This window comes from Pagrus major, chromosome 8, assembly GCF_040436345.1.
Source record: "Pagrus major chromosome 8, Pma_NU_1.0".
NCBI lineage: Eukaryota > Metazoa > Chordata > Actinopteri > Spariformes > Sparidae > Pagrus > Pagrus major.
In genome coordinates this window covers 25,283,877-25,305,700 of record NC_133222.1, presented here as the reverse complement: position 1 = coordinate 25,305,700, position 21,824 = coordinate 25,283,877, and the positions used below count along the sequence as shown (strand labels likewise).

The 21,824-nt window shown below is 40.0% G+C and overlaps 1 protein-coding gene across 1 annotated transcript in view; it reads left to right on the top strand.

The window, feature by feature from the left end:
- The window catches only part of lrp5 (low density lipoprotein receptor-related protein 5), a 78,979-nt gene that overhangs the window by 24,140 nt on the left and 33,015 nt on the right, over positions 1-21,824 (top strand). The window contains exons 6-11 of the mRNA XM_073472417.1: positions 1,654-1,850; positions 2,210-2,341; positions 5,985-6,073; positions 6,215-6,433; positions 7,319-7,407; positions 8,050-8,221. Coding sequence (XP_073328518.1) covers positions 1,654-1,850; positions 2,210-2,341; positions 5,985-6,073; positions 6,215-6,433; positions 7,319-7,407; positions 8,050-8,221 — 898 coding nt within the window. The remainder of the gene's footprint in view (positions 1-1,653; positions 1,851-2,209; positions 2,342-5,984; positions 6,074-6,214; positions 6,434-7,318; positions 7,408-8,049; positions 8,222-21,824) is intronic.

Sequence of the window (21,824 nt, the reverse complement as noted above, 5' to 3'; positions counted from 1 at the left end):
ACAGAGCTGTGCACAATTACACACGCGGCACATCAGTTTGACTTTAATAATTATTTAAATCCATTTTTAGTTCTGTGTTATAATTTAAATATATATAGATAATGGCATTTTTGGCATGAATCCATCTATCTACGACCCATGGTTTTCCTCTCTCCTCCCATGGTTAAAGATGAAAGTGAGAGAAACGTGGAAACAATTCCGATGAAAAGAGAAGTACCTATCGTCACTGGCCTCCATGCTGCCAACTGCTTGCTTGTGTTTACTTTAACTGGTGTTTTTCCCTGTTTCTGGCGCAGTCAGTTATAGGAATGGCGTCAATAGTCGATTTTTAGTGGGTTGACCCGTGTTTTAAAAAAACCTGTGTAGACCAGCTAATTTTGGTGGGAAAGTGGCATAGGTCTACATTGTCAAAGACGACTATGTACCTACTGTGTTGACGAGATGTCTACTGAACATAGCATGCTAGCACCTATCCAATAACTTTTTGTTTATATTTTTTTGTTCCATGATTCATTATAAATCACAATTCACCTATAAAAAGTGTGTCACCTATGCCCACTCACTCCCTTGCCTTGAGTCCACCATTAGACAGTTTCTGTTTATTAGTGGCTGTCAGGCTGTGGTTGGTGTAAGATGTGTGTCCCCGCCCTTCAACACATCCTGGATAACATCAGCTGGTTTACACCCAGGGGAATGGCAGTATACCAGAAGCTCCTGCAGTTGTTACCTTTCTGGCTTTTGCACCTGACAGATTTCCTCGCTCCTCAAACATAGTGCCCCTCCAATTCTCTTTGTCTCTCTCCAGTGGGTCAACAATTCTCTACAGTTTTTTTTTCTATTAATTTAATGTCATGGTGAAATACTTCTTTTCTCCATTCTCATCGAGTCAGGTTTGAGATTCCAATCTCCCCTTTACCTCTGCATCTGAAGTGTAACTGAATATCAGTGTTGTTTCCCTTCTAATCTCTTTTTCAACACCTTTGAAAAAGTTCTTAGCTGATATGAATCCTGGGTCCTGTGTTAAATTCAATGAATGGCTGACTAGAGGCTCGTTGATTTAATGATTTAAACCAGCCCTAAGCACAAGGTAGCTGCTGATCCTGTAGAGACTTTATTCAGCTTGGTCCTATTAACAGACTGAAGGCCGATGTTTATTCAAAGCCCATCTAGTTTGCCTGCAGTGTTAGCTTCACAGTTGCTCTTCTGTAATTTGTCAAGGTCAGCTGTTGGAGCTTTGCGCTGAGGTATCCAAACTTCTTTCCTTCCCTTCTTTCTCTTCTGACGACTATTCATTATTCAAATCAAATGTCATTTGGGGAAATATGTACAAATTTACAGTACAAAGTTTGTTAGAACCGAAGATAGATAACAATGGAACAAGTGCATGTATTTACACATTCAGTTGCTCAATCTCCTGAACAGTTCAGAATGGCTGGTTCATGACAGGTATATGTGTAAAATACTGTGTTAGTCAATCTTACGCTGACAAAATATCACTAAACATCAATATCATTAAAATATCATTAAATACATACTGTATTTAATGTCTGTAATTTCAGAAATATTTTTTTTGTTTCATTTTGAAATAGAATTCTCCAGCAGAAAACACAAAGCTCTCTCTCATCCTAAAGACAGTTTTATTTTGTCCTGCAGTGAAACAGTGGTGGAGGGAACCCTGACCCATCCTTTTGCACTAACATTGTCTGAGGAGACCTTATACTGGACCGACTGGCAGACCCGCTCCATCCATGCCTGTAACAAACACAACGGCGACAAAGCCAGGGAGATCCTTAGTGGGATTTACTCTCCTATGGACATCCAGGTCCTGGAGCCCTATCGGCAGCCTTACAGTGAGTGAGGACTTTTACTAATGTGGACGGTACAGTACATATGAGAACAATAGTAAAGCTGGTGACAAACAAACCTGACTGAAGTAGTGTGATTGATCTGGGATGATTGATAAATTATAATTATTGTTAATAATAGACCACAAATCTTTGTAGTAGCATAAACTAGAGCATTTGAAAAGGTAAAGATGTGACACTTTCTTCAGCAACATTATTGTCATTTCTACTCGGTAAAATGTCACCTTTTTCATTAATAAAGACTAAAGGATTTGCTGTTTTGAGAAGCTAATCATATTTTCTCCTTCACCTGTCTATTCTTCTTTCTCTCTCTTTATCTCGTCTTCTTGATGTTGCCACTGTAGTCCAGACTCCATGTAGTGACAATAATGGTGGCTGCAGTCACCTCTGCCTACTCTCTCCAGTCCAACCTTCCTACAGCTGTGCCTGCCCCACTGGAGTCCAGCTAAAACCAGATGGAAAGACATGCAAGCCAGGTATGTATCTTATTTACACTAGTATGACCACAAATGAAAGAGCCTGTGGAAAAAAATTAAAGATCCTGAAGAAAAAAATAGGAAACCCTGTGAGAGGTGCATTGCTGATTGCTTTTCAGAACCACTATAAATAGTGCTTTATTAAGTCGGGTGGCTGTGGCTCAGGGATAGAGCCAGTGTCTTGTTATCAGAATGTCGCTGGTTCGATTCTACTGGTTTGCATGTAGAAGTGTCCTTGGTCAAGATACTGAACCCCAAACTACTCCTGATGTGCTGGTCGGCACCTTGCATGGCAGCCACCGCCATCAGTGTATGAATGTATGAATTACTGTAAGCCACTTTGGACAAAAGCGTCTGCTAAAATCTAAAATGTAAGTTGTATACTGTAAGTTGGGTGTTGCTTTGAAATGAGTTGTTAAAGGCTTCTGCTAGAACCTTTCCTCCTAGCATATTTGGGTGGGTTAGGGGACACATGGACAGTGACATAAAACTTATAGCCAGCCAAGAGGAACTACTTTCAGAATGTCTGTTTCACCACCAGGAAGACTGGGAGGCTAGTGGTGGTTTGACACGCATTTTCATTCATAGCTCTTTGAGAGATGTGTGGACAGTTGTGTTGCATCTGTTGCTGTGGGGGATTTTCATCACATAGCTATGGCTATTTATTGTGGTAAACGTTACTGTTTGTCAGGCACATTTATAGCATAATCATCAGTGGACTCATGTGTTGTCTTTACATCTTGTTCATGAATGTCAATTTTCCACCAGTGCTGATCTCTCCTAGCGGAGTGGGACATTAACTGACCAGCTGCCATGTTGATTCCCACGATGCTAAAACAATAGAACCTTATTCTGCAAAAACTCAGCACTGTGTTAGAGTGCGTCTGTGTCTGGTAGGCTGTGTTATGTGATTATATTAAATTTGAATGAGGCATGCCAACCAATCACTTAGCCACTGTCGACAATAAACACAACAATGCTCTATTGTGTCAGCCTGCAGTTTGTGTGTGTGTGTGTGTGTGTGTGCATGTGTCTTTGTGTCCATGCTTCTAATTTGTTTTGCTTGGCTGGTTAAATTGAAGGCGTTTGTTATTGCGCTGGCAGCAGAGAGTGTGTGCATGTCTGTGTGTGTGTGTGTGTGTGTGTGTGTGTGTGTGTGTGTGTGTGTGTGTGTGTGTGTGTGTGTTAGAGACTGTTCGTCGGGGATCTTTAAGTGTCTCAGAATGAAGTCAAGCGAAGACAAGAGTGGAATCACAGATGCTTTCCCTCCTTCCTTGTCATTCTTTCCCTCCATTAATTCCTCCTTGCCCCAGTCATTTAGGTAAAGGAACAACTTTTAGTGTCCAATCTGATTGGTGAAGACTGAGAAATGCCAGATATGGATTGGTTGTGAAAGTGTTGAATGAAAGAGGGAGAAGGATTTACATTTTGTTTAACCATGTATTTGTGATATCTAAGCTACGTGACATATTTTAGATATGGGAGATTTTGTACTTGTTTGGTATAATGTTCGGTTGCAGAGTACAACATTTGATTACAAATAATGTATTGTCGTTTTAGGTTTTAGAAAAATGTAGATTTTTTATGGAAAATGAAATGTCAGTATCATGCGTGCTATACAGTCATTGCTTTGTCGTAAGATTCAAAGGATTTGATGTGTGAAGTGTTAGACTAAAAGACGAGAAAGAAAGATAAAGCAGGTAGGGGAATAGAAAGAGAGAGACACTTTGAACTGCCTTAAATGTGAGTCAGAGGTATGAGAGACAAAGAAAAACAGTTAATTGTCTCCCATGAGGTGAGTTTGGATCCTGTTAAATCTGGACCAACAGCCAACCAGCGGAGGATCCCTCAGGATAGCAGAGCCCTTTGTTTACAGACTGGATGGAGCAAGGAGGAGGAAGAAGAGTGATGATAGGAGAGCCTGGTTCAGGCTTGAAGTCTTTTTAACGCAGATAGATAGATGTTTTTGGAATAAGTTTCCATGATTTCTTTCATTTATTGGACTTTATTATTAGGCTATGTTGCTGCTGCTTGTTAAATTAATAATCATCATGGTTGTTTGTGTTGTCTGTCCGTTAGGCAAGGGTGGAGGATAACAAAGTACAGTTACTCAAGTACTGCACTTTGTTAGTACTGTAAGTACAACTTAAGGTGTCTTGAGGTATTTTAGTTTGAGTATTTACAATTTCTGCTAGTCCCCATCTGAGTCTAGACCCTGGTGTTGATGATTGGATGATGGGAATGGCTGAGATCTAGATGGATGTGAAGAGGAGCAGTCTTCTGCTGAGCTCAGACCTGGGGTGCTGTAGGTGACTAGGGTGAAGGAGGGTTGCAATGATTCACTCTGAAATGACAACAGCAGCAGAGAGAACAGTTTTAAAGTTTGGCAGCAATGATATGATTGTGGTAAGAAGATAATAGCATAATCTAGTTGCTTAAACTGAAGAGAAAACTCCCATAGTCAGCTGATTATGACAGAAATGGGAGAGAGAGAAAGGTGAATGATGTGTAGCATAAATAGTCTTCCTGACTGAACTTATGCTAAGCTTCATTTCACAGATAACTTGCAACTTTCTTTTCAAATTTTACAAAACCTACAATGCTTTTCTGAAGACCAAGTCACATTTAACAAATGTCTCTGAGTTGTTTGCAGTTACACCAGAGACATTTCCCTTCTAAACAGATCTCAGATTGTTTTTCACCACTGATTGATTTGCAGTGTGGTATTTGGTTCTAAAGGCTTGAGTCCACAAGTCTGAGTTGTTTTGTTCCGTCCTCCGCATGGTTTCATCTCCCACCAGGGGTGTTTCAGAAACAGAGTGTTTTGCCTGCAATGTTTTGTTGGCTTGATTGGATTTCGTTGATATGGTAATTTTTCCTTGATTTTGATTTGATCTTTGAGTTTTACTTCATGAGTAAGTAGGCTACGTGGTTATATGGAATAAAATAAAAACATTTCTCTGCAGTACATTTAAGTTTGGAAATTGGAGTATTGGTATCAGTGATTTTTCTGTCAGATTGCCGATACAATAAGCTAATTTAAAAAAGTGGTACTTTGGATCTCATGCAACATCCTGTCACACAATGTCCCCACAACACTACCTGATTACTAACACATCACAATTAATAGCGTATTAAAATAACATGAAAATGTAATGGAACTAGTAACTCATTTTATCAAATAAATGTAGGGGAGTGGAAGTATAACATCGCGGAAAATGGAAATACTCAAATTGTACTTAAGCACAGTACTTGAGCAAATTGTACTACGGTTAATTCCATCACCGGTTGTTCTTTTTGATTTTATTGCAAATGAATACCGGTTCCAAATATCGGTTATCAGTCTCCTTGATTTCTAATAATTGGTATCTGTATTGGCTCTGAAAAAGCCATATTGGTCGACCCCTAGGCTGTTCAGGTTATATGCATTTTGGATATTATATATAAACGTAAAAATCACCTTTACAGTGGTGTTCATATGCAGTAAATGTGTGAGACCAAAGTACGACCAGCTGTCTCAGAGCCAAATCCGCTCTGTCACAAATCCTCCAGTGAGCACTTTTGACTGCAAAGTGCTAAAAATCATCATGGACTAATGCTATAAACAATATTAACAATTAGTGAAACTCTCTGGTTTGTTTAGGAGCAGAACAGGTTCTGCTGTTAGCTCGACGGACTGACCTGAGGAGAATCTCACTCGACCTGCCAGATTTCACTGACATAGTGCTACGGGTAAACACATACGCGCACACACACACACACACACACACACACGCACACGCACACACAAACACATGCACACACACACACGCACACACACACGCACACTTGTTGCACTCTCATGTATTGATCATTGTTCCACTACTCATGCAGGTTGATGACATTCGCCATGCCATAGCTATAGACTATGACCCAGTTGAGGGTTATGTTTATTGGACAGACGATGAGGTTCGGGCCATCCGTCGATCCCACATTGATGGCAGCAATGCCGTGATGTTGGTCACCACAGAGATCAACCACCCAGATGGCATTGCTGTGGACTGGGTGGCCAGAAATCTGTACTGGACTGACACTGGCACCGACCGGATTGAGGTACATCTGAGACTTTACTTTCGGGTCTTTTATTGTGTAAAAGGCTGTCTATGGGAAAACACTGTTTGAATGCCTCTCACATTGAAACATCACCTACTTTATGGAATTTGAAAACCACTCGTTGAATCACTTGTTACAAATATCTGCAGTACTGACTGCTGCCTGTCCAATCATGGCATCCCTGCCCATTATTTAATATTGTTTGATTAATGTTAATGTAGTCCAATTTTAATTAATTCTTTATATAACCCACATAAGCAAACAAGACCATCAGTGAGAAGAGTGGCTATTTCTATATACATACTTATTATAGTCATTCTTAATGACTGTCACCAGGTCAGATTCAAACTTACCCGGGTTGAATAAGTCATAGAATTAGAGGTATTTTTTATGGTGGACTGCTGAGGATGAATTGAGAAAAGAAGCTGCTCTGCAGTCTGGTGGTAAAGCACTAAAACAAACTTTAACTTGTTTCACCATCATCATATTACAGTTATTAATCTTACATAAATCACAAATAAATGCATTACCTCATCGCCATTCATCCTGCAAACATTATTTATTATTTCTTTTAACAAAGAAAAACAGTAATAAAAATGCATCGCCTTTGTCTTTCAGTCGCTTCCTAAAAAAATGCATAAGCTAGGTAGATCAAGATCTATGGCGTGGTACTCGTACTGCTTTTGTCCACAGGGGCAACCAGAATCAACAAAATGAAAATTCTTTGTAGCTGCTTTAATAAGAAAAACAGGTGAACAAACAGTTTGGATGGATATTATCAGTGTAATACTTTAATTATGTTGTATTGTAATATTGAATTGTGTAATGTGGTATTCTATACATAATATGAAGTTACAAAGGAATATATAACATTCCACCACACAGGTTACCAGGCTCAATGGAACCTCTCGGAAAATTTTGATATCTGAGAACCTGGATGAACCCAGAGCCATCGTCCTGGACCCTGTTAATGGGTAGGTTTTAGTGTGTGTGTGTATGTGTGTGTGTGTGTGTGTGTGTGTGTGTGTGTGTGTGTGTGTGTGTGTGTGTGTGTGTGTGTGTGTGAGTGAGTGTGTGTGTGTGCATATTGGAGTTAACTCTCCGAGCAGGGCTGCAGATACCATTCCAACGATCTGGGGGTTTTACCTGCAATTACAGGTGCTTATGGCTATCTTATAGGCTGATTCCAGAATTTTTTTAGACTCAATACATTGAATATATCGACTAAAATACAAACAAATCCACTTACAAATTCTGAATACCTTTAGGGCAGCTTCAATGCCATTGTAGACAAAACTTTTTTGCAGCATTTAAAAGTTCATGTTGTTAAATAACAGACGAATAAATACAAACTTTTCATGTAAAAATTCCAATATTTAATCAGATTGTGCAGGAAAGAAAGGCAACATCAGAGAGGGAAAATGTCTTGCAAATATAGAAAGCCTTAAACTCCACTGGTAAAAGTGGAATTTTTATGTTAATTAACCTTTAGAAACTAAAATGGACGGACTCAACATTATCTACATACAGTATTAGCTAGGAAATGTGCAAAATGTATGATTTCTGTGTGACTATAAACAATCTACGTCTTCTTTGGTTGCCTCTGTCTCTCTCAGCTACATGTACTGGACTGACTGGGGTGAACATCCCAAAATCGAGAGGGCCAACCTTGATGGAATGGACCGGGTGGTTCTACTCAACAGCTCTCTTGGCTGGCCCAATGGATTGGCTATAGATTACGCAGCAGGAAAACTATACTGGGGAGATGCTAAAACTGACAAGATAGAGGTATGTCTAATAACATTCTATACAAGTTCGATGTATGGTTTCACCAGCTCCTTCACAGCTGGGAGACAACTGAAACACAGGACAGAAAAGAAAGGGAGAAGTCAGAAAAAGATGAAGTGGAATGAGGAGAAATTAGATGTAGGTGCATGCATGTGTGTTTTAATCTTGATCTGAGGGAATGTGGAGTCGTGCAATAGCTGGACAGACTCACACACCATTGTTAGATTGTTGCCAACTGGTCTGGTCTCTGCTGGTCCAAAGTGGCCTGTGTTGTTGTCTGGCCTGGTTTGTTAATGGTCTGTATTGGTCTGGTCATGATGTACATTTTGTCCACTGACACATACAGTTTTCTTTTTGTCTTCTACTTGAACTCCTGAAGAATTTATGTGGGCTCTAATCTGAGGTTAATTTGCAGTTTCTGAGTCTGGTAACTCTAATGAACTTATCCTCTGCAGCAGAGGTAACTCTTGGTCTTTCCTTCCTTGGGCAGTCCTCATAAGAGCCAGTTTCATCATAGTTTGATGGTTTTTGCGACTGCACATACATTCAAAGTTCAATGTATCAAAGTTGAAATTTTCCAGATTGACTGACCTTCATGTCTTAAAGTAATGATGGTCTGTCGTTTCTCTTTACTTAGTGGTTCTTGCCATAATATGGATTAGAACAGTAGTCGAATAGGGCTATTCACTGTATTGAACTGTGAACCAACCCTATCTCTGCACAACACAACTGATGGTCTTAAACACATTAAGAAGGCAAGAAATTCCATACATTTACTCTTGACAAGGCAGACCTAATTAATTTTGAAAACCATTCCAGGTAACTACCTCATGAAGCTGATTGAGAGAATGCCAGAAGTGTGCAAAACTGTCATCAAAGCAAGAGGTGGCTACTTTGATTTCTGTCTTTATAATTCCATATGTGTCTGTCTGATAACTATACAGGTCCTTCACTCAACAAAATAAAGAGAAATGTCCCACAAAGCAACGTTACAGGACCAAACAACAGTAACGTAGTAACTGGTAGTGTCGTTGGCAACTTATATTAGGAAAAAAATACCGCAGTTATACGTGGAGAAGCAGCTGTCCTCCTGTCGGTCCTACCGACTCTTTGTCACATTTCTGCCCGAAAAACAGTGTCTGTCCCCGGCATAAAACTTTTACTCACCAAGTGTTTGTCGCGGTGAAAATAATCACCGCGACAGTAAGCCCTCCCGACCGAGACTTCAGTGAACTTTCCCCCAGAAAACAGCATCCCTCCCCACAAGTGAGAGAGTCAGACAACGTCCTGTTTACTGATGGCGATTATGTTATTATGTAATTTAGAGCGTAAAACGTAACTTTGTCACTTTCCAGGATGCATGGTGGGTCAGGATCTCAATCACAACACATTATAACAGCATCCATATGATTATAAACAGTCAGCGGGTACATGTTCAGATTAACAGGAGGACACCAGGGAAAACACGTTGAAAAAAAACACACCGACGTCATCATCATCTTCTTTACGCTGGAACTGCTCTGTGTGAACAAACAACGGCGGAGAATTGGCGAACCGCCGCTGCGGCGACTCTGTGTGAAAAGGTCTCCTGAAGGAGGGCATTCCAGAGGCTGGGACCAACCACACTGAAGGCTCTGTAACCCATGGTGCAAAGTCTGGGGGGAGGAACTGAGAGAAGATGGGCATTGGAGGAGCGGAGTGAGCAAGTTGGGGAATAGGAATGTAAGACACTTGACAGGTAGGAAGGTGCCAAACCATTAAGGGACATAATTTGAAATTGAACTGGGAGCCAGTGTAGTTGTTGAAGGGTTGATGTGATGTTCTCCTAGGACCGTGTGACAGGTAACTCTGGCAGCTGAATGCTGGACATACTGTAGTCTTTTAACCCCCAAGTAGGTAGGCCAAAAAGAAGGGATTTACAGTATTCAAGTCTGGATGTAATAAAAGCATGTATTTGGGTCTCAGCAATAGAGCGGGAAAGTGAAGGGCGGGTCTGGAGATGTTCTTAAGGTGAAAAAAGGCTGTAATGTGTTTGATGTATGCATGAAAGCAGAGGCTGGAGTCTAAAATGACACCAAGATTTTTGACCTCAGCAACAGGAGATATGATGAAACCAGATATGGACAGTGTAGGGTGAGAGATTTTGTGAAAGGTATTTTGTTGCGGTAACCAGAGTCAGCAGCTAAAAGCAGGTCATTGATAATCTTGGTAATGGCAGTCTCTGTGGTGGAAGTACTTTGAGCCCCACACATAAACCTTAGGTGTGATCTCAAATGCCAATGCTAGCACCATTCAGATGGATGTTGTAACAAGAGTACAAATACTCTACATAGTGGACATTGTCTGAAAGAATCCTCCATTCAGGCTGTTGAGGGAGGACAGTAACTGATGGAATGTGTCTGATCACATAGCTGTCATCCATGAAAAAAACACCAGTGTAAGATTGATGATGATTGTTGCTAACCCATGTTGTCTCGACAAGTCTCTCTCTTCTCTTTTCTTTCTTTTTTATTTTTGATGTGATCATCAGTGCTATGGTTGTTTAAGCACATGTGTTTTGGGATCCGTATGTTTAAAGCTAGTGCAGACTACAAGAATGTTTTTAAATCTTGGAGTGGTTACTAAAACAAATTATTTTTCCTGACTGTTGTAACATCAATGTGGGTGTACAAATCACACAGATGGTCTGCTGGTTATTTTCTCTCTCAATTGATCATTTGTTGCTTCAGCTTCAAGATCAGAAATTTTGAAGGCCTGCATCCTCAAAGTAGATGGTTTGAGTCATCAGTTGAGAAAACTCCAACGACCCTACGTACAGTATCACACTATTGTATTGAACCTTTCACGCTTACAAATGTTAAAATGCTATAGTCCCTCCTTAGAAATATCCAGCAAAAGCTGTTGTCTCTGCTTGTACCTTCCACATCTATATATAACAACAGCAGACAGCGAGGTGGGCGGGACTTTCACTAAGGCTGTGATACATATTGAAGTAGACAAGTTACGGAAGTAAAGACTGGACTACTGATGGCACGTTTCAGCCAGTTCAGGAGCAGTGTTTTTTGTAGAGAGAATAACCCCCTTTGGCGTGAACTTTGCAGATGATTTACATGCACAAAAAAACTATATAACACTTACGGAAAGGGAAAAGCATGATATGTCTCCTCTAAATAATAATAACTAAGCTAATATGAAGCCCAGAGGACAGCGATGTGAAGCAGGGTTGGAGGTTGGCCATTGTTCTTATTGCCCTTCCCCCTCTCCCCATGACTTCTATAGCTTCTTTAAAGCAGGTGTTCTCTATTCTCTCTCACTCTGACCGTATCACACATTGTCTTTTGTTTTAGACATTGTAATAAAAACATGTCCCTCATCTGCTCTTTTCTTCCCTTTATTTTTATTTTCCCACCTTACAGCTTGTTTCTGCTCTTTGATGGGTAATTTTTTCTTGCAATGTCTTGCTCCTCAGTATTTGTCGGGTAATGTCGCTATCTCTGTGATTTGGCGGTTGTTGTGGCAGAATTAGAAAAGTTTACCAGTGTGAACATATTTTCATAGCAGCAGAAAAAAGAAGACAGGAAGATAGGAGACTAGAACAAAAATGTGAATGCCTGAGCTTTCTGGCTGAATGCTTACCAAATGAAAATAGGTGGCTGCTCTGTGCCATCCCCCCACCCCACCCTCTGTCAGGGTGAAAGGACCCAACTCAAAAGGCTTTTTTCACATTTCAGCCTTGTTTTTATCCTGGTGAAAAGAAACTGCTGCTGGGTGTGAAGACATTTCCATTGTACGTCTGCCTGCGTCATCTTTATGTGTATGTGTGTTTGTGTGTGGTCTGATTTTGTTAGTGTCTTTTATTACACACATGCATTAGGATAAGACTGACAGCCACTGTAAGAATTTAAGCAATGTCAATATAGAACAGAAGATACACTAGAAGTTGAGTTGAAGGAGGATTCTTATTTTTGTCGTCATGCTGTCCTTGTATCGGTAGCCCCTACTTCTAGCCCCCCTTGCTTGGACCATTGCCATCTTTAAACTTGGACTTCATTTTGATCTCAGCTACATACCCGTAAAGTTTTCTGACTACATCTTGAATGGTTGTGATGCTGTCACACTGTCAAAAGTCTGTCCATAGACAGGCAGGCAGACAGGCAGACAGACAGACATTCAGAGATTCATACCTGGCAAAGTATTCGAAACTGCGTCTGTGTTAGTTCCTGTTACAAAAGGTGTTTCCAGGACCACATTTTTGCCAAGATGACACACACACGGACTCATAAACTCATGAAATAATGAGCAAATAAATATAAAGATAAAAGATTATGCTGAATGTGCATAAATGAAAACCTAGATATTCACAACAATGTGTGTTAATGTAACTCATCAAAATGGCTGTGTAGACTCTGCGTTAATGTGACGTGTAGTGTCCATATGGATTGCACCAATAATTCAGACAATGTAGTGTGTGTGTATGTGTGTGTGTGTGTGTGTGTGTGTGTGTGTGTGTGTGTGTGTGTGTGTGCAAACCTGCCAAACAGCTGAAAACTGAACAGCGCCCAGCATTTTACCTTTTAAGAGAGAGAAGAGAGAGAATGATAAATGACTGAGGCAGACTGAGGACTTTATCCAAGAGCACTGAGAAATGCTCTCTCTCTCTCTCTCTCTCTCTCTCTCTCTCTCTCTCTTTCCTTCTCACTCTGTTTTCAAGTCTTTTTAAAGAAATCTGAACCCTCCTCTGCAACCTCCCACCCCTCCCCCTCGCCTGTGAAGAAAAAAACCTCTGAAGTTACAGCACAGTCACCCTCCTTTTGAAATGGAGTGTGTGTGTGTGTGTGTGTGTGTGTGTCTGTGTGAGAGAGAGAGAGAGAGATAGAGTGTAAGCTGCTTTGACTGATGTGTTTCTTTGCTCTGCACACACACAAAACGGCTGCTTTGTTGTGATTATGCAGATTGACTATGCATAGCGCCATTCAATCACACCGCAGAGCCATATGGTAACAGCTTGTGAGTGTCTGTTTGTGTATTGTGTATATCGTGGAATTTCCCCTGCTTAAGGCCATGCACCTTGTTTCAATAGTAAGCCTCCTGGCCTGTGTCTGTTCAGCTAAACGTGCAAAGTCTCTACAAAACAACTGAAACAGTAGTGTTTCCAACAAGCAGTTCAGTTCAATTCTTTAGACATTTTAAGAGTTTCCATTGACTAAAGTGGTGGAAAATAACAATTGAACCACTCCATTCTATGCTGTTTTTTTGTTTCTTATTTTTTAAGGTTCCACTTGAGCTGAACAGATTCTAAAAGGTGGAGGTAAAACACTTAAGACCACTGATCAGGTCAGAGCAAATCGCAGCAATTTAAATAGTCCTATGTCAGTGATATAGACTCATCTAGGCCATGCTGTGTTTTGCATAGCCTGCATGTACTCTATATGATTATAAAGCACACAAGGGAAAGTCAGGTATTTCAAAACACACGGGAAAAAATCTTTCAAATTAGACTGTGACAGTTACAAGTACCCTATATTCCTCCTTTTGCCTGAACAAAAAACAGGGAGAGAAAAAAAATGCCTTTCAATGAATGAGTGACTAGAGAAAAGTGAAATCAAACACTGATTGAAAAAATTTCTACAAGTCATAAATCAGGAGATCAAATCATGGTTGAACAAATAAATGTACACCTCATCTATTAATTTATTCTTGAAGGCTACATTAATCAAACTATTGGTCAGATTGTGTGGAGAACTAAAACACTATATTTGTCAACTGAAATGATGATAACAATATTAACAGAGGCTTACTTGTCTCTCCCTCTGTGGTCCTGCATGGCTAGGATATACGCCTTGTGTGTTGAATTGAATGTTAAATTTAATTAATCTTTTATCGCTTTATTGTTAAGATTGCTCTGAAACATGTTTCTGTATTTGGTGGTTTTGTCGTTTGAAGACATCATCTTTAGCTTAGCTTAAAATGGGTTTGTCATGAGAAACAGTTGGAAAATATAGCCATCAAATTCAGAACACCAGTAAACAGGTGGTTGGTGGTTAACATAACACTATCAAGACTATATGGCTAGAATGTGTTAGCTATGTAAATATATATGTATGAGCATATGACTGCTTCAGGACATGTGGTGTGCAGAACATCATTTGAACATATAAATAGGAGAAAGGCATGAAGGAAAAACTCACTTTATCTACAAACATAACATAGATGTTGACACAGCAATCCTGACTTTATTTCTTCCATTGCTTTTCCTGAAACACCAGTGAAGATAAGTGGTTTGGCTCAAATCTTCATCGCCTTTGGTAGCTGCCCGGCAAATGGTGCATAGTTAAATGAATCAATTAGATAAAAGATTGAAATTAAGTTTTGTGTGGACATAGGCCTCTGAGAGGCTCTGCGCTGCCCTGATGCTTTATTCCCTGTGAGGGCCGTGAAAGACGATTTGAGATGGCTTTGTGAAACGGTGGAGCCTCTCTTTAAAACACTGGCAGAAGTGATAAAAGAGCAGGCAGCCAAGGACAGGCAAAAACACATATAAACTCCAGCTTCCTGACAGGCAGTGATCAAATTGTTTTCTGTTCACTCGTTTGACCAACAAACTAGAGATATTTGATTATTATGTGTAGCTGAGATTAGTCCTGCTATTACTACAGCCAAGCTCAGCTGTAATTCAATACTTTGTTTATACTATATGGATTATATACAGTCGCATGAAAAAGTTTGGGCACCCCTGACAATTTCCATTATTTGTCATTTATAAATCATTGGGTGTTTGGATCAGCAGTTTCATTTTGATCTATCAAATAACTGATGGACACAGTAATAGTTCAGTAGTGAAATGAGGTCCATTAGATTAACAGAAAATTTGCAATATGCATCAAAACAAAATTAGACAGGTGCATAAATTTGGGCACCCCAACAGAAAAATCACATTAGTATTTAGAGCCTCCTTTTGCAAAAATAACAGCCTCTAGACGCTTCCTATAGCCTCTAATGAGTGCCTGGATTCTGGATGAACGTATTTTGGACCATTCCTCCTTACAAAACATCTCCAGTTCAGTTAGGTTTGATGGTTGCCGAGCATGGACAGCCCGCTTCAAATCATCCCACAGATTTTCAATGATATTCAGGTCTGGGGACTGGGATGGCCATTCCAGAACATTGTACTTGTTCCTCTGCATGAATGCCTGAGTAGATTTTGAGCAGTGTTTTGGGTCATTGTCTTGTTGAAATATCCAGCCCTGGTGTAACTTCAACTTTGTGACTGATTGTTGAACATTATTCTCAAGAATCTGCTGATATTGAGTGGAATCCATGCAACCCTCAACTTTAACAAGATTCCCAGTACCGGCACTGGCCACACAGCCCCACAGCATGATGGAACCTCCACCAAATTTTACTGTGGGTAGCAAGTGTTTTTCTTGGAATGCTGTGTTCTTTCGGCGCCATGCATAATGCCTCTTGTTATGACCAAATAACTCAATCTTTGTTTCATCAGTCCACAGCACCTTATTCCAAAATGAAGCTGGCTTGTCCAAATGTGCCATTGCATACCTCAAGCGACTCTGTTTGTGGCGTGTGTGCAGAAAAGGCTTCTTCCGCATCACTCTCCTGTACAGCTTCTGCTTGTGCAAAGTGCGCTGAATTGTTGAATGATGCACAGTGACACCATCTGCAGCAAGATGATGTTGTAGGTCTTTGGAGGTGGTCTGTGGGTTGTCTTTGACCATTCTCACCATCCTTCGCCTTTGCCTCTCCGATATTTTTCTTGGCCTGCCACTTCTGCCCTTAACAAGAACTGTGCCTGTGGTCTTCCATTTCCTCACTATGTTCCTCACAGTGGAAACTGACAGCTGAAATCTCTGAGATAGCTTTTTGTAGCCTTCCCCTAAACCATAATGTTGAACAATCTTTGTTTTCAGGTAATTTGAGAGTTGTTTTGAGGCCCCCATGTTGCCACTCTTCAGAGGAGAGTCAAAGAGAAGAACAACTTGCAATTGGCCACCCTAAATACCTTTCCTCATGATTGGATGCACCTGTCTATGAAGTTCAAGGCTTAATGGGCTCACCAAACCAATTTTGTGTTCCAATTAATCAGTGCTAAGTAGTTACAGGTATTCAAATCAACAAAATGACAAGGGTGCCCAAATTTTTGCACAGCCTATTTTTCACATCTGATTTAATTTCATACAACTTAATATTGCTACACTAAAAATCTTTGTCTGGAAAATACCCCAGTACTAAGCTTTTATTAGAAGATGAATAGCATGCCACTGTGATCATTTTCTGTGAAGACAGAGTAAATTATTATGCAGCCTCAGAGGGGTGCCTAAACTTTTTCATACCACTGTATAAAATAATCATACAATAACGAGAATGACACTCAGTAGAGCGCAAAACTCCACCAAGGCCCAACAGTCCCCTTTAATTCAATCAAGCTTAATTTAGTATCATCAAGATCCATGTGTTGTTCCCTGAGAAATTAACATAAATGTTGAAAAATGCCCACAATGTTGAACGTCCCTTTATCTGGAACCACATCAGAAGTTAATGGGGGCTATTCTGTGCTGAGACTCATCCTTCATCCAAGTTTAGTGGAAATCTGTTCAGGAGTTTTTGTGTAATCTGGCTGACAAACCTGCAGTTTGCAGTGTACAGGATTTGGATAGCTTCTCTTAATTTGCAGCATGAAGAAAAATAAAAACTTGATTGTAGTTTTCAGCCTACAGCGCACTTAAGAGGTGTGGCCCACGAGAAACCCCAAAATAACCTTTTTCTCTGGATCATCATATCATCTAAGGTCAAACGTACCTTTAAAGGTATAATAAGAATTCTGCATTAAAACTTCTTAAAACAACTATACATATTATTACTCATATATTATAACTAAACGTATTCAATTAAAATTCAAAGAAGTCCAATTAGAGAAAATTGTCTGAATGCGCTGATTTTATTGGTAGCATCATGTGAGATGATTTACAATGCATGCAATTGTTCGGTGGGTTTCCAGGGGCCACTAAACCAGTACCTTAAAGGCTGGAAAAGCTGCACCAGTTAATATAGAAATGCTCCATTAAAATGTAATAATTCTCAATAATTTATTGGTTATAGGTCCAGGTCCGGATAGGACAGCTTCACGGAGTGAGGAAGGAAGTCAGTCACAAGACTAAATGTAACGTGAAAAAAGATAACATTACACATCATTACCTCGTCCCTGAACATTTGTGCCTGAGTCACGTCAGATAGATTTTCATCAGCAATGGTGCTTGTTTAGTTGTGTGTTCACCACACAGCGAAGCCAGTTTGACTGCAGGATCGTCAGTCTCTTTTTGTGTGTTACTTACATGACTATTCATTCCTCGCAAACAGCCAGATTACTGAACATTAGCTGTAAGCTAGCAAGGAATGACAGGCACTAAGGCTGTGGGTTTTCTGTGTTTGAAATCTCTTTTTCCCCCTCTGTGTTAGATTCTTAAAGTAAAATAAATTTATCCTCTATTTCCAGTCAGGAGTCAACATTACAGAACAGAAACACCCTTCAGTGGGGGATCACAGATTGCTGTTGCGGTTAGGATGGTAAATGGGAGTGAAGATAAATCCACTTTTTATCAGTGCAGAACCTAATGTGACTCCTGGTGTTTATTCTTCCCATAGTTCTGGCTCTGCACCCGACTCTCTCCTCCAGAGCTGAGCAGCAACTCTGCCCCTTGACTCTGCCTAACTCTTCCCACACAATACAAACATCTTTTGATTTGTTTTGATAGAGAGACCCCCAGGAATTACATATGTGTTTAAATTCATAAAAAAGGAGAAAAATCTCTCTTTGTGTGTGGAAAAATTAACTTGAAACTTACATGACATGCATTTAATACGCTACAGCGCTGACATAAAAAATGTTACAACAACACTTAAAAGGCTGGATGTTAGTGGCAACATAAACTGGCAGGATGAAATTCAAAGACATGTCAGATCAAGTCCAGCCAAGATTGTTTATACTATACACACTCTTTATGCAGGGGTGTGTTAGTGGTGGGGCCTGCATCTTACAACATTACCACAGAATTGAGTCAGCACCTCTTTGACACATTTTGTGTAACATTGTATTGTTACATTAAAATCCTCATAGATAAAGTATTAATTATAGGGTTTTGTATCATGCACTATATAATACAAGTTTTACAGATAGTGTCCAACACCTGAATATGACAAACTTCCTACCTAGAACCTATCCTACATGGAATAATATAGCATCAGACACCATACTCCTTTTTATCCCATGTCATATACTGTACTGTCCTATATCAAATGCCACAGTCATCAACCTGCAGGTTCAGAGTTTTGGAGGTTTTCCTGGTCATGACATGACTAATTGTGCCTCTGACACTGCTTTGACATGTTTCCATAAATCCTGATTGAGCTCACAGTGTGACTAGATCTCAGGTTAGATAAATAACAGAAACACTTGTTGTTGCTCAGACTTTCCACAGTGTCCGCCAGCTCTCCCTCCTCCGTGTTTCTTCCATCCTCTTTCACTTGCTCTGTCTCTGCTGTGTGTGCTCCTCAATTCCTGTTACCACAGAGTGACAGTAGCTGCATGTCTCATTTCCTCTGGGAGCTCAGCCGTTCGCCCACATCTGTGTGTGTGTGTGTTGTGGCTGATCTTATGTATCCCATTAGAATGATAATACTGTGGTCTGATGTAAGCAGTGTTGTGGTGAGCAAGCAATGGCAGCTACTGGGCCACAGCTGTGTGTGTCTGTTTTCTACTGTTTTCAGTGTATATGAGACAGACAATAGATGATCAAGTCAACTTTTTTTCTATACAAGCTACACTGAACAAAAGTATAAACGCAACATTTTAATTTTTCCTTGCATTTTTCATAAGGTGACTTTTTCTTTGCACACAAAACAATTATATATTATTACATTTTGAGCAATTTAATAATATTTAATATCAAGATGATGATTAAACAACATGGTTAGTGTAAAGGTGTGCCTTGGACTGGTCACAATTAAAGGCCACTCTAAAATGTGCTGTTTTATTACACAACATAATGTCACAGATGTTGCAAGTTTTGAGGGAGTGTGCAGTTGGCATGCTGACTAAGGAATGTCCACCAGAGCTGATGTCTGTTTCTGATCATTTCTCCACCATAAGTTGTCTCCAATGTCCTGTCTGAGAATTTGGCAGTACATCCACCCGTCCTCACATCCCTAAACCACTTGTAAGCCCACCAGCCCAGGACCAACACACTGGGCTTCTTCACCTGCATGATCATTTCAGACCAGCCACCTGGAGAGATGATGCAATGGTTGGGTCACAAAACCAAAGAATTCCTGCGCAAACTATCAGAAAACATCTCAGGAGAGAGGCTACTCACTGCAGACACAACAAAAACTTTGGCCTAGTTCAGCTCCAACTCTTAAGTCCAGTTTCTTTGACTTTGTAGTCGTGGTACTACTTGTACCACGCTTGTCACTGTCATCATTCTTCTTGAAAAATTACTAAAGATGGCCACAGTTAGCAGCAATTTGGTTACTCTCCATGAAATTGTGTGACATTAACGTACTGTGTTGATTTTGTTCATCTTGAGCACTGGCTTTCTGTTGATTCACTTTCTCCCTGTTGATTCACTTTACACTGGTCTGCGTGTTGCTTCCAGATATTGTATGCTTGTTATTGTTTAACAGTTCCATTGGTTACAACAAAGAGGGATAATAGGTCATGATTACAGTGGTACAGTACACAGCTTAAAGCTCAGGTTGACCAACCTGACTTTTAAGGTGCCTGTTTGCCTGAGTTCTTTGACATTATAGTATTTCAGAATTACATCTTGGTGTGTGTGTGTGTGTGTGTGTGTATGACAACTTGTGACTGTGTTACCACACCCAAGACTCTAAAATTCAGTGTTTCTGTCACCTTTGTGTAGCACAGCACTGTGCTGCCTTCACAGGAAATGGACTGAATTATTCAGCCTAAAATTTCACCAACATGGCATTTATTGGGTCAACTCAGGAAAATGGAGGTTCTTCTTCTTGGTACTCCCCGTGGAGGAAATTAAAGTTTCTTCCTCTTGTTCCTCAAAATTGTAAAACATTTTGATCTGAGTGAGTGCTCAGCAACTGTGACAGTTGCTGTCAAATGTCACTGTTGCATTTAAGCCAGGCCAAACATACACCTATTGGCCATGCAGCAGTGTGGGTGTGTTTGATTTGGGTCACATAGCATACTTGCCGGTTGGTGCATTAAATTGGTGATTGATTAAGGTAGATACAACCTTTTATTTTTATCTACGCCACGGTACAATAATGCCAGTCTTAACTATAACCCCCCTTTTTTAAAACAATTTTCCCACATGTTATAGACTACACAACTAATCAAGAATTCTAAAGTTTGCTGTAAGTCTTCCAAATCTTTAAATGACGTAGTTTATTAGTACAAATTACTATAAAATTATTCCTATTGAAGTTAGATGATCATGTGCTTTAGAATGGAAATACAGTGAATGAGTTGACGCAGATTGGAGTTTTGCTAATAGACATACAGTAAGGGTTAGGGTTAGCATATCCATGGTTGGTTCAAAGTTTTAGGGTCAGTGGTGAAACACTGTGCGACCCTCCTGTTTTCCCCATGATTCCATTCATCTTGTTTGTTTCATTATATTTTTTGAGTCTGTGAGCGTATGTGAACTGTCCTGAGATGGTACGACTTCTCCCTGCGTGTCGGATGAGACCTTTGTTACTTTTCTGTTTGCTCTCTTTCTGTCTTTTTGTCTTTTTTCTCCACATGTCCATCAAGAAATGAGACGTTCTCACACCCAAAATGAAAAAAGACGAGGGAAAAAAATCACTCAGTGCATAATTCTTCCTGAAAAAGCCAGTGGAGAGAAAGAACAAGCAAGAGAGGAGGAGAGAGCAGAGAAAGAGAGTCTTTCTGCCATCTTTTCACTGGGATGGCCATGTCTAATTGTGTCACGGTGATAAATGAATAGGTTTTTTGTGGAGGGGTCAGGAACCTCCCTTGGATCAGAGGCCCATCAAAGTGAATGGTTTATTTTTTCTGTTTGCTCACTCCCCCGTTTCTGAATGGATATTTAAATGAGTGTTCCCTAAACAGATAGCTGGATACATTTCTGTTCATCACAGCAACAACACCAATTCTTCTTATTCTGCATATTTTTCTCTAGATTTTGTCTTTTGCTCATCGCAACACAAAAATGTGAGTTGCAGAGCTAAAACTTGATAACATAGGGAAATCAAAATGTGTGGAAAATTTGAGAAGTTGATTAATGAAGTAAGTTTGAAATCCATTGTCCCTGGCCAATCCTCTTTTCAGTCACTTCTTTTATTTCTCTGGAAGTGCACTGGAATGTATTTGGAGTTATATGGATTATTTCCTCTGTGTGTGTGTGTGTGTGTGTGTGTGTGTGCGTGTGTGTGTGTGTCTTTTAAGATTGAATTTCTTCTTTTTGGTCAGGATTTTCTTTACCGTCTAGGCCTGGCCTGAGGTTAAGGTCAATATATTTCCATCTAGCTTGGTATTCGACAAAAGAACCAACGTATCTCATTTAGGCAGCATAATAATATTCTCTGAGGTTAA